The sequence below is a fragment of the Pinus tabuliformis genome, chromosome 9 (genome assembly GCF_031772625.1).
Source record: "Pinus tabuliformis cultivar Carrire ecotype Pingquan chromosome 9, CPIR1, whole genome shotgun sequence".
NCBI classification, from domain to species: Eukaryota; Viridiplantae; Streptophyta; class Pinopsida; order Pinales; family Pinaceae; genus Pinus; species Pinus tabuliformis.
The window spans coordinates 1,401,974,179-1,401,987,880 of NC_142307.1; the positions used below are offsets into that span (position 1 = coordinate 1,401,974,179).

At 40.9% G+C, this 13,702-nt stretch overlaps 1 protein-coding gene and 2 pseudogenes across 1 annotated transcript; all 3 read right to left on the reverse strand.

The window, feature by feature from the left end:
- Window positions 1–9,961: 9,961 nt before the first annotated feature.
- Window positions 9,962–10,504, reverse strand: LOC149153792 (protein trichome birefringence-like 5 pseudogene; annotated as a pseudogene).
- An 884-nt stretch (window positions 10,505–11,388) lies between these two features.
- On the reverse strand, window positions 11,389–11,868 carry LOC149153793 (pentatricopeptide repeat-containing protein At4g02750 pseudogene; annotated as a pseudogene).
- A 4-nt stretch (window positions 11,869–11,872) lies between these two features.
- Window positions 11,873–13,562, reverse strand: LOC149153794 (putative pentatricopeptide repeat-containing protein At3g13770, mitochondrial). The gene is made up of 3 exons (XM_089443925.1): window positions 13,419–13,562; window positions 13,191–13,310; window positions 11,873–12,670 (listed from the first exon to the last, which is right to left on the reverse strand). The coding sequence occupies exons 1-3, from the start codon at window positions 13,560–13,562 to the stop codon at window positions 11,873–11,875; spliced, it is 1,062 nt and encodes a 353-aa protein (XP_089300051.1).
- Between the last annotated feature and the right edge of the window lie 140 nt (window positions 13,563–13,702).

Here is a 13,702-nt window from a genome sequence, read left to right on the forward strand (position 1 = left end):
CGAAAATGTGTAAACACAAATGGCGCCGATTTATCCACGTAAGGCATCTGCTGGTCCTACCAGTTACTTTAGCATTATGGGAAGAGTTTAAAAAGTGCCGATGATAGCGGCTATATACTTCTTATTGCGTAACACGTGATAAGAAGATACATCGAATTTAATAACGTTTGCAATCATACATGTTTTCGGTGTTATGTACAGTGCCTCAGCCTACTAAATTTTTTTAACATCCAAGTTAAATGAAGAGTAACCCTATCAAATATGTTTTGAATGTACTAAACATCCTCATTCTTTACTTTATGCTAGTCTTTCAAATCCTTACAATAAATGGATAATTAAAAAAAAAACCAGCCCAAAATACTTCTTCTTACGTACAAAATGTCTACATTTGACTATGTCGTGGGATCTTTTTTGTCGTGCACAGTCTACCATATAGTTCTACGATGTTAAATGAAGATCTTGTCCTGGCTGGATGGACAGATCACATTATAAAGCTTCCATCTAAATTAAAATTCATTCCAGACAGCACAATAAAATATGGGGTGCATCTTACGGTTTAATCTCGAAATATCGCATGAGCATGGTATAAGGTCTTTTATGTCCATTGTTTAAAAAGAAAAAGTATTGTGCCCACGTGGACCAAGAACTGAGCACGCAATGCATTACCAGCTCAATGCCAACACGATTACATGCAATGCATTACCAGCTCAATGCCAACACGATTACATTGCATGCAAGCCACGCATTGCACCCTTCCCTGAGAACATGTCGCATGTCAATTTGCATGCGGTTTCCTTGGAGGCCCGCGTCCGAGCTTCCTGCTTCAGGCTTTGGGGTGGGTGTAAACCTGGTTCTATTCTTCACGAGAGTGCTTCATCAGAGCAATTCATAAAGGCAGGCTTCGTTTGTTGTACGACTTTTGATTTCCGCCTCCCCGAAAGACGCTTTAACCATTCATTCCATCTTCATAGTGTCGGTGGACGGAGGTTGGACGGTTTGGAGAATGATGGGGATTTGAACAGGCGGACGTCAACTGCGTCTTTTTATTTGTCAACAGAGGTATTTATTGTTCAGAACATAATTGAGCTTTACAAATTTAACAAATTGAGACTGCTCTGCAGCTGTGAATTCATCGTATTAATTCAGGAACATGAAAAAACCGATTCGGATTAAGTCGAAGAATTGCCTCGGACCTTATTTTAATGTCTGCTACAACTATAGATGCAATTGACTAGAGATCCGAGTGTTATTAATGTATTTTAGGTAAGTTATCATAGTTTTGATTAAACATTTCTGATATGGACAAATTTAATTAAAGAAGCCAAAGCTTGGCTCTTGATTTTCTGAAATTTGGGCTTGAGATTTAGGCTATTTCAGCGAAAACACCCTTGGATTAATCTAAGCCAACTGAATATTCAATTATTGTAAATGCCAAGAAAGGGAAGCTAGAGCAAGCTTAAGCACAGAAGGAGCTGTCTTGGTCCTGTTAGTACAAATGAGAGTGATGTGAAAGCTTCATTAACAGAGGTAAATTTCCTATCATAGTACTACACCCATTTATTTCTGGCTAACGCTGTTTTCTTAAAACAAAAACCAGCAGTTACCTTCATGTCTATTTTTTAGTTTTTGTTTTCATTGGAAGCAATCAAATCTAGCTAACCTATAGAGTAAAAAATGAATGAAAATTTGCAAAAACAATTTGTAAATTTATGGAAATTGTTGGAATTTGCTGAAAATTGAATGAAAATCGCTGAAAATTTCCGATTAAATCATAAGAAACAACTGTTGCATAAACAAAATCACTTGAATCACCCATTCCTTCCCTTTTGCGTTCTTTCTCCCTATCCATTGCAGATAACTCATTCTAATTAGCTCTCTATGCATCAAAATTTGCAGAGGCAGAGGTCGGACAAAATTTGCAGAGGCAGAGCAGGTCGGACAGGTTAATTTGCAGAGGCAGAGGTCAGACAATAAGAATGTTCAGTCTTGCTTCTTGCATTTCCAGGAGGGAACATCTGTTTTACTTACGGTAGAATTCTGCTGAAAACCCTACTGCACCATCAAAAGGAAAAATTGTTTAAAAATTAGCTGAATGGGTAATGATTTGTATATAATTTTCCTATACCTAGAAAAGAAAATTCGCTGAATGGGTAGTTCCATCTGAACCTCAATGGACTTACTGGTATCGCAGGTAGGAGAATGGAGAATGGACGAGGCTCTGCTCCTGTTCAACTAAAACTCCCAGGCTCGCTGCTGCTTCAAAGTTCAGGTATGCATACCTGGTCCTGGATCAAAGTTGTGTTTGATTCGATTGTGTTTGATTCACATGCCTCTGATCGGTGTTCCGCCAAGTGGTCAACATGCAGATATGATGTGGTAAAGGCAGCTAGCGACGAGTCGTCAATGCCATCTGGCATTCGGCAGGGACTATAGTAATCGTTCGCGACGGATATAGCATTAGTTCTTAGTCGCTACCCGGGGTTATTCGGTGATTATGCTAAGGTTTGCAAATGCCCTGTGCGCCGATGTGCCCAAATAACCTAAGTTCCATTTCCACCTGAGACTTTGCGATCTTATTTGGCCTCTTCCCGAGGCGGAAGAGGCTCGAGCATAGCTTAAATTGGTTTTATGCCTGGTGCATTATCGCTAACCGTCAACGGTCTCGTTTTAATGTTAACATTAATTCGATTTGTATTATCTGCAAGGGTATGCTAAGGTTTGGTAAGGTTTGGTGCTCCCTGTTACAAGGTTGTGCATGTTGGCAGCTGGTGCATGCCATGGTTCAACAGCTGTTAGTATAAAGTGGTTCCGAGGTACTAGGTGTTGTTTCCTCGGCCCTGCGGAATGGTGAGAGCAATAGTAGTTACAGAGGACAAGCTTTTCAGCGCCCACGCAGACCACGAAATCCACGTGTGACGCCGCTTTGGTTCGAGTTCTGGGGATGGCCACAAGTGAATAGCCACAATCTTCACGCTGCTGGATTACATACATCGTTGGATGAAGCCGAAGCGCGATGTTTTTGGATGTTGGTCAGGCGGTACTGAAAACCCTAAGTCGACAAACCCTAAGTCCTCGAAGCATGTCGGCGCGATATACTATCTGGCTTACACCAATGGTTTCTTGTATTCAGGCTCCTCAGATACGACTGTGAAGGTATGGCGAGTCTCGGACCTCAAGTGCGTCGAAACGATTCAGGCTCATGATGACGTTGTAAACGCCATTGTTGTCGGGCGGGCGGGTTGATCTTCACTGGGTCGGATGACTGCACGATGAAAATATGGAGAAAAATTTTGGGGCCTTCGTCGCACGTTCTGTTAACAACCCTACATGGGAAAACCAAACACAGGGACTCAAATTTAATCTCAAACTCGCCTGTCGAAGCCCTCGCTCTGAATTCGAATGGGTCTTCTCTATACACAGGATCCTCGACTGCAACTAGATCTGGATCTATACCCGTAGAGCACCTGCGAAATGTGTTGTTCGACCTGCAACTACGGCTCTGTGAGAGGGCGGGAGCAGCCAGGACTGAGAGCTGGGTGGCTACTTTTAGTTTCCACTTCTTTATATCCGGCTTGTTAGCATCGCTTAGTTTACTAAGCTAGATCAGTAGATGGCTTATGATTTGGATACTAATACAACTGGGATTCAAAGAAGGATTAACAGACGATCTATGGACTTACTTGGCTTGGTCCCAGTTTATAGGCATTAAAGAAAGATATAACTAGTTGGAAAGGGCGCAAGCAGGAAAAAATGCAGTCAAAAGAAGCCTGCCTTAGTCTCAAATAGGGCTTAGCCTCAATGGCAGACCAACTACCAAATGCGGAATGACGGTCGTGAGCTGGTCCTTATGGAATTCCTAGGCGTGAAGGTGGACAAGGTGGCTGGAAGCCTCTTTATATGGCATAGCCCTTCGAGTGAAGCATTCGATTATGCGTGCTGGCCGCTCATCCTTAAAGGCCGGGTTGAGAAGGAAGACTTAGAGCGGACGGATAGAAGGCCTTTCCTCTGAAAATGGCAATGCTTCATCGGAACTCTTGGAGGAGTTGGGTATACTACATTACTTCTTCAGGAGCAAGGTGGGCATTGATGAATATCGGGCGTAGTTCATCGTCCGTGCCCAAATTGATCTGCTTGACTTCGTCTTCGGTGGGAGGAGCTTTACGTAATAGGGGGCTCCTCTCTTTCTGACGCTGCACGTGTTAAGGCTTGGAGTTTTTCTTCATCTTCCTCGCCTGATTCATCACTGTCGGAGCTCTATTAGTAAATTAGGACTGCTGCGAAGTTTACTGCGAGAGCAACTTAATTATCAAGTTCAAATTCAGAGTCTCAGCCTTCTGTAGTGTACGACTCATAAGCTTCAGATTCCGACCTGTCTGTTGTTCCATAATCAGGGATGTACCCCAGGCCGTACGTCGGAAAGCTGATAGCCTCCCCTTCTTCTAATGCCTGCTTTTGTGCCTTCGTCAAGCCCCTTTCCCTTAATCCCCTTCCCTAGTCCGACAGGATTTTCCAAGTCATAGCCCATTTTTTGCATTATCTTCTTAGCAATAAGGCCATAGTTGGAAAAGTCTGGCCTCCCTTCTGTGATGCTAATAGTCATTAGATGAGCTTTTCCTATTTTTCCGGAATGACCAAAAGGGCTTAGAGCTCGGTGTTATAAGAAATTCGGAAGGCATTTTCATTTTTCTTGTGGAAGGTGAAGGATCCTCCAAGGCCTTCCCAGCAGTGGATATGATTTGATGGGGGTTAAGGTAATTCAGGCGATATCCTCAACATCTGTTGGGCCATCAGCTAAGCTGATTTGACGGGGGTTAAGGTAATTCAGGCCATATCCTCACCATCTGTTGGGCCATCACCTAAGCTGATTTGATGGGGGTTAAGGTGATTCAGGCGATATCCTCAACATCTGTTGCGCCATCACCTAAGCTGATTTGATGGGGGTTAAGGTAATTTAGGCCATTTGTACCTGTCTTGTGTACACATTTCATTCCAGCTGACATTATGCATGTAGGGTCCGCTACGTGTAAGGTAATTTTGTTGTTATATAATAAGCTTATAGATGATTTCATGGTTACTTCGCGTCGGCTTGTTATTTCGCTTCGGGTCGACTACACTGGTTTATTTCAGGTACTGTTTATGTTTTCGCTCTGCTACATTGTATTTGTATTCAAATTACCTCTTTTGTATTATCCTTCATGTAATGTATGCATTTTTATAATAATAGATTGTTGCTGATATCTAGACTCATATATTTGCATAAAATACAGAGTAGTGATCTGTTATCGAGTGATCATAGAATACGCTAGCATGCCACAGGAAGATTTAGGTTTTATCCTTTTCTTCTTTGAATTTAATTTTAAGCATTAGCTTCCTTAACAATCCATTATGGAATGTTTTTCATGCTTTTATGTGAGGCTAGGGCACTCCTTTACATAGTTTGCTGCCTCCCATGCTTCTACTATAAAATTAGCAGAGCAGTCAAAAATCAACGGAGCAAATAATAGGATCAGCCATTTCCCAGACATCCATGCACAGGTTTTATATTCATCCACAGAAATAGCAGCAACGCAAGTTTGTATCTTAAATGATAATATTTTCATGTATGGGAACCTCCATTGGCAATAGAGTTGGCCCTCTCGTGTCTTCAACAAACTCTGATTTAAGTTTGTGATGAGGCAGACTCTAAACCAACCCTCAAATGCCATGAAATAGGCCTCAGACTACTCTCCTTCAGCTATGGTTTGCTTCAGCTTCGAACATTAGCCTTCTTGATGGACATATCTAGACTCAGCTCCTTCTAGAACAGACTTCCCTATCTGTAGTCATCCTTCAAGGCCTGTGGCTCTCCATGAGCAGAACTTAGCTCTCTAGGGCTCTTGTACTCCACACAAGAAGTCCTTCTCTAGTGTGTGTCTAGGCCTCTCCTTTTGGGCTCTATCTATACCTTTCTCTAGGGGTTTCTTAGACAAAACCCTAGATCCTTTAAGGTTTTGTCACTTACCCTTAGAATAAACAATTATTTTCTTTTAGGTTCTAAACTCGCATCTCTGGGTTCAAAACGCCAGTTTGATGCTATATACATGTGCAAACTTTACAAATTTAGTGTCTAAAGGTTTGAATTTACATTTAAGTGTGTGTGTGTGAACAGAGTACCTTGTGCATTGGTTTCTTGGACGAGTTCTTGTGAAATCAACCACTGCAACAATGCTGCAGCAACCCGTCTATCTTTACCAGGGTTAGCCATTTTCTCGTTAGAGATTAGTCAGCATCCTCATATTCAAAATTCATGGGTTCGAATACTAAAGCTTATTTATGTCTATAGTCACAGAGACATGATACATTTCTGATTTGGAATTTCCCTCAGAACCAGGGTCATACTGGTGCGCCCTCCTACCTGCGTAACTGAAAATATGCAATAAAATAGGAGAGAAAGGCCTTTTGCCTCCCATGCTTCTACTATAAAATTAGCAGAGCAGTCAAAAATCAACGCAGCAAATAATAGGATCAGCCATTTCCCAGACATCCGTGCACAGGTTTTATATTCATCCACAGAAATAGCCGCAACGCAAGTTTGTATCTTAAATGATAATATTTTCATGTATGGGAACCTCCATTGGCAATAGAGTTGGCCTTCTCGTGTCTTCAACAAACTCTGATTTAAGTTTGTGATGAGGCAGACTCTAAACCAGCCCTCAAATGCCATGAAATAGGCCTCGGCCTACTCTCCTTCAGCTGTGGTTTGCTTCAGCTTCGAACATTAGCCTTCTTGATGGACATATCTAGACTCAGCTCCTTCTAGAACAGACTTTCCTATCTGTAGTCATCCTTCAAGGCCTGTGGCTCTCCATGAGCAGAACTCAGCTCTCTAGGGCTCTTGTACTCCACACAAGAAGTCCTTCTCTAGTGTGTGTCTAGGCCTCTCCTTTTGGCCTCTATTTATACCTTTCTCTAGGCGTTTCTTAGACAAAACCCTAGATCCTTTAAGGTTTTGTCACTTACCCTTAGAATAAACAATTATTTTCTTTTAGGTTCTAAACTCACATCTCTGGGTTCAAAACGCTGCCTCAGAACCAGGGTCATACTGGTGCGCCCTAACAATTGCTAAATGCAATCTCCCAAAGTGCCAGCATTTTGTCTATTAGAATCAATGACTCGAGGGAATGCTAATAGAAAACGGTGCATGGATCAAAACCTAGAACACAGATCAACCTGTGAATGATGTCTAAAACTGGAATGACCAAAATAATTGCATAACAGTTTCTGATTATGTCACTACAAGCATTACAACTCTTGACCATTATCTAAGGTTGTATGGTGATATTCACATCCCCAATGGCAAGCATCTTACCAATGGTGTAACATTGTATGTAATTCTAGTGTTCTTCTATATCATATAATATAAAGTTTGTTTGAGGCAAATACCCAGCTTCTTTCATCTGCCCAGCTAACTTTTGCAACATGGCATAGATCTCTTGTATTTGTGGGTGTGATCTATCTCCTACAGGCAAAACGTGTACCCTGCTCTTTACCTCAATCTAGCTGCATCCAGGTTCCTTCTTTATACCTCTGTCTTTCATTGCTTTCCTCAACTTTGGCAGGCACCAAGTAAGGCTCCCCAAACAGTAACATTAGGTTTAAATGGCATTTTTTTTATAAAATCATATGCCTCATCCAAACAACCAGCACAGCCAAGGAGATCAACCATACAGGCGTAATGCCCTGTTCTTGGTGGGATACACTGATCTCGAGTCATGGTATTGAAATAATGCCAACCTTCATTCACTAGACCTGAATGGCTGTAAGCAGTCAGAACAGGCAAGAAGGTTACATCGTGAGGCTTCAAGCCCGATTGCTTCTTTTCTTCAAAGAGTTGGAGAAACCACGTCCGTTTCGCTCATTATCTTGTATACGAGCGCATTGTCGAGGCTTCCACACTTAGAATACATGTCAGTGAGGCCATTAGCCAGTTCCAGTTCCGGTTCTGACCATATTGGTCACAAGAGGCTTGTAAATGCCAAATACAGCATCGCGGAAGCAATAGAATCATATCAACTCCTGAATCCATTCCACCAAGTCAACATAAACTATGATATATAGTTCCAAATTTCACAAATGAATTCCAAAAGAATTTGCACTTACCATTGAAATGATAAAATCAAATGAAATGCCAATATCTCGCCCGACAATTGGAGACAGCAAACAATTGCTAAATGCACTCTCCAAAAGTGCCAGCATTTTGTCTATTAGAATCAATGACTCGAGGGAATGCTAATAAAAAACGGTGCATGGATCAAAACCTAGAACACAGATCAACATGTGAATGATGTCTAAAACTGGAATGACCAAAATAATTGCATAACAGTTTCTGATTATGTCACTGCAAGCATTACAGCTCTTGACCATTGTCTAAGGTTGTATGGTGATATTCACATCCCCCATGGCAAGCATCTTACCAATGGTGTAACATTGTATGTAATTCTAGTGTCCTTCTATATCATTTAATATAAAGTTTGTTTGAGGCAAATACCCAGCTTCTGTCATCTACCCAACTAACTTTTGCAACATGGCATAGATCTCTTATATTTGATGCAGCAAGTCCCTGCATCAAGTTGGACTTTTGGTCAGGTACGTCTGCTGGCGTTGGCGCTGTTGGCGCTGTGATTATGTCTGATGAAGTCTGGTAAGCAGGGACAATTGTTTGAGACTCATGGCTATCGCATCTTGTGCCTTTCGTGATGCGATAGCCATGAGTCTCAAACATCCTGCTCTTATTAGATAGACCTTGCCGAAGAATGCAAAGCATGGACTCAAACTGGTTCCTATTCTTCGAGTCCCCCACTAGCATGACTCGCTTGTCTCTCAGTCTCTCCAAGAAGCTTGTTGCATTGAATCTGGAACATCAATGGGCGGTAGATTAAATATGCTGCTGTTATAGAAGACAGTAAGGCAAAACATATGCCACAACTGTCTAAGACATTGTTACCATACAATTGAGTCGTACTCGCCGAGGCATGTGACTCATGGATACTCGACAGTATTGTGAAATGGATCTTCAACAAATTGATTTTGAGTTGGTAAGGCTTAGCGCCTAAATGTTATGTGTCCTATAGGCTTTCTTGAACATTATACAAAACATCCTTCTGTATATGAAAGTATGAAAGTGTTTCCACCGCTCATTTTATATCAAACTTCTGGATTGACTAGGCAAATAGGACTAGATACTAAAGACAAGACGAAGAGATGATTAGGTTATTGTTAGCCATTTTGATACCATATGATGTAAAAAAATCAAACATATTTCAAGTCACTGCCTGTTTAGGCATCCTAGTCATAAATCAGCTGTCTCTACACTACGATGATGAGGATATAGTATAAGAAAGCAAAAATTTTGCTGTGCACCACAAAATCTTAGACGGCATACCAGTTTCAGTCTAGGTGAATATAATACCCGTCAACACTGAATGTGGAACCATAATAGCAATCTAAGCTTACTGATATGACAATGATTAACAGGTGAAGCTTACAAGCTCTTCAAATTAGCCATATGAAATATCTGCTATATAGTCCCACTTCAACATATAAATACCAAAACTTGTCCTGAGGCTGACAGATGTGGAAAGTTTTTGATCTTTCAACAGTGGTCGTGAGCTGAATAGCAATCTGCTTCAGGGAAACATAACATGTAATCTCTTTTGAGACATTGTTGTCATTTACTGCAAATGTCAAACGCTGACTTTTGATAATGTAGTAGGCATAACATGTACCCTCCTTATAGCATTGGTGTCATGAGATTTTCACTTAAGAAACAAGCGTGACCAACCACTAAACTACACCATCTTCAGCTGCAAACAGCAATGTGGTGCCCAGCATTTTCCCTTCATTTGCTCTCTCTCCTTGATCCTTACTTGGGGAACCAAAATCTACAAACTTGTTCTAAATGCACGTTTTTCTCAGCAGTTCACTATCTGTGCTTCCACTTCTCTTCCATGACCAAGGAAGCAAAGACCAACTCATTCCATGCATCTGGGACCCCTGGAAGACACCAATGGCTGCAATCCTGATATCTCCGTGATTTCTTTTGGTCTAATTCTGTAAAATTCTTGCCATAAACAGAAGGGTGCCCATCCTTACGGAAATTTGTCAATCTTGTAACATTTAAAATAGTAACAGGAGTATGCATTTGCTGGACCAGAGTTCCATTCACCTCCCCCTGTATTTAAGATAGCCGTCTTAAAATATCTTTTCTGAAGTTTATTCATTTATTTAGGCAACAATATAAGGAACGTAATGGAAAACATAAAGCAAGATTGGAATCTAGCACTCACCTGAAATGGGCAGCTGAGTAGCCACGATAGAAAGCACAGGTTCTTACAGGATTCACATTTTCATCAATGCATTTCCCCCATGTTGTCATTGCCCGCCTGAAAGCTGTGAGCACATCTAATTTTTCATGCACTTCATCTCCTTCTTGAAAGTAGTCTTTCCTATTATAGTTTAATCCCATTCCAAAAATTTACCGCCAAATGAAACCTTGAATTAAAAGTTTGACCTAAGATTCTGATATATAATCCAGGTTTTAATGAATGAAAATTTCTTTGCAACGAAAAAAATGTTACAGAGCAATATTCATTAAAGTGCCTCACCCCTTTGATGTCTTTCCATGTGCCCACCAATGCCCTCCTTCATTCACTAGACCTGAATGGCTGCAAGTAGTCAGAACAGGCAAGAAGGTTACATCGTGAGGCTTCAAGCCCGATTGCTTCGTTTCTTCAAAGAGTTGGAGAAACCACATCCGTTTCGCTCATTATCTTGTATACAAGGAGCGCATTGTCGAGGCTTCCACACTTAGAATACATGTCAGTGAGGCCATTAGCCAGTTCCAGTTCCGGTTCTGACCATATTGGTCACAAGAGGCTTGTAAATGCCAAATACAGCATCGCGGAAGCAATAGAATCATATCAACTCCTGAATCCCTTCCACCAAGTCAACATAAACTATGATATATAGTTCCAAATTTCACAAATGAATTCCAAAAGAATTTGCACTTACCATTGAAATGATAAAATCAAATGAAATGCCAATATCTCGCCCGACAATTGGAGACAGCAAACAATTGCTAAATGCACTCTCCAAAAGTGCCAGCATTTTGTCTATTAGAATCAATGACTCGAGGGAATGCTAATAGAAAACGGTGCATGGATCAAAACCTAGAACACAGATCAACCTGTGAATGATGTCTAAAACTGGAATGACCAAAATAATTGCATAACAGTTTCTGATTATGTCACTGCAAGCATTACAGCTCTTGACCATTGTCTAAGGTTGTATGGTGATATTCACATCCCCCATGGCAAGCATCTTACCAATGGTGTAACATTGTATGTAATTCTAGTGTTCTTCTATATCATTTAATATAAAGTTTGTTTGAGGCAAATACCCAGCTTCTTTCATCTGCCCAGCTAACTTTTGCAACATCGCATAGATCTCTTGTATTTGTGGGTGTGATCTATCTCCTACAGGGAAAACGTGTACCCTGCTCTTTACCTCAATCCAAATGCAGTGTTCTGCTGCAACTTTTCCTATCTCCATATTGTCATGGGCTTGGCAGGCACCAAGTAAGGCTCCCCAAACAGTAACATTAGGTTTAAATGGAATTTTTTTTATAAAATCATATGCCTCATCCAAACAACCAGCACGGCCAAGGAGATCAACCATACAGGTGTAATGCCCTGTTCTTGGTGGGATACACTGATCTCGAGTCATGGTATTGAAATAATGCCAACCTTCATTCAGTAGACCTGAATGGCTGCAAGCAGTCAGAACAGCCAAGAAGGTGACATCGTCAGGCTTCAAGCGCAATTGCTTCATTTATTCAAAGAGTTGGAGAAACCACATCCCTCTCGCTCATTATCTTGTATACAAGGAGCGCATTGTCGAGGCTTCCACACTTAGAATACATGTCAGTGAGGCCATTCCCTAAAACTAAATGCAACTTAAACCCATTTAAAACCATATGGGCATGGATCTGCTTGCCTTGCTCTATGTCCCCTACGCCATCACATGCCTTTAAGGCAGTACGAAATGTGACCTTGTTGGGCTTGATGCCAAACCAAGGCATTCTACAAAAGAGTTCCATGGCTTCCTTACAATTCCCTTGCTCCACATAACCTGCAATAATGGCAGTCCAGGACACTAAATCTCTAAGAGACATTTCATCAACTACTCGACGTGCATCCTTGATACATTTGCATTTTGCATACATGTCAACAAGAGCAGTCATGAGAACAACATTAAACCCAAACCCACTTTTGATAGCATAGGCATGGACTTGCTTCCCAAGTTCTAGTGCTACTAAGCTAGCACACACCTTGAGAACACTTCCAAGATAAAACTCATCCGGTGTCATGTTTGTCTCTCCCATTTGCCCAAAAGGACTTATAACCTGCTCATCCATGCCACGACGAGAGTATTCTGTAAGCAGAACATTCCATGAGACGGAATTTCGTTTGGGCATTTTGTCAAACACTTGGCGTGCATCCTCCAGATTGCCAGACTTCGCATAAAAAATGATAAGTTTTCTGCTTAGAAAAACGTCTGGTTCAAATGCATCTTGGCTCATGCAAGCATGCAATCCCTTTCCCTCTGCAACCTTTTTCTCATAAATGCAGTCCTGCAATAGGCAACAATAGTTATAGGAATCTGTCCAACTCCCTCTTTGATTACCAGTAGACAAAACATTCAAAGTTTCATTCATTGGCAGTTCTTCAAGCAGTGTGTTATCATATTCCTGAATGCCACTTTCATCATGGCCACCTCCCGGTTCTTTGCTAAAAAAATTTCAATGTCTTGGGTTGTAATTTAAAGCCATTATTGTCAGTTGTGCTTGCAGAGGGATTACTTTGCTGATGCAGTAGCTTAGCGAAATAAGTCATTTTCTTTTGTCTTAAATGCCAGCATAAGAAAGAGAAACAATATACCTGTAACAATTTGGTGTGGCTTGCTCCATTGCATCAAAAGCTTCCAACCAGTGTCAAATTTGATGGTACTACTGACATTACATTGCTTTTAGTTTGTTTGATTTTCCTTTCCAAGTTATGTGACATTGCATTTACTTGCATAATTAGCAAAAACAAGGACATTGGGTTGATATAGATTGATCAATGGATTTACAGTGACTGATCCTAACGTACAACAGGGACTGCAGGTTCTTTTTTTATCTTGGCAGTCATATTTTGAACTTCATCCCAAAGGTGCACACAATCACTTCGTGTTCTATATTCATTTTCATTGTTCAACTTGCTATTATGATTCTGTGGTTGTAATTGCATTGCATCAATGGATTTACGTTCTTCTTTATCTTGGCAGTCATATTTTGAACTTCAGTATCAAACCTGTGCAATTAAACTTCAGTATCAAACCTGTGCAGTGGATGCTACCTGACATAAGCAGTCTCCGCAGCTTAGCAGACATTTGCAGTCCCAAAGGTGCACACAATCACTTCGTGTTCTATAATCATTTTCATTGTTCAACTTGTTATTATGATTCTCTGGTTGTAACTGCATTGCATCAGTAAACATATTATTGCATCGAACACTTAGTCATCATCATGTCTTCTATGTCTAATAAACACAAGTTGCAATTAGTATTGCAAAAGCATCACTTATTTCGTGTGGACAATTTCTCATATCTAATTGGAGACTGT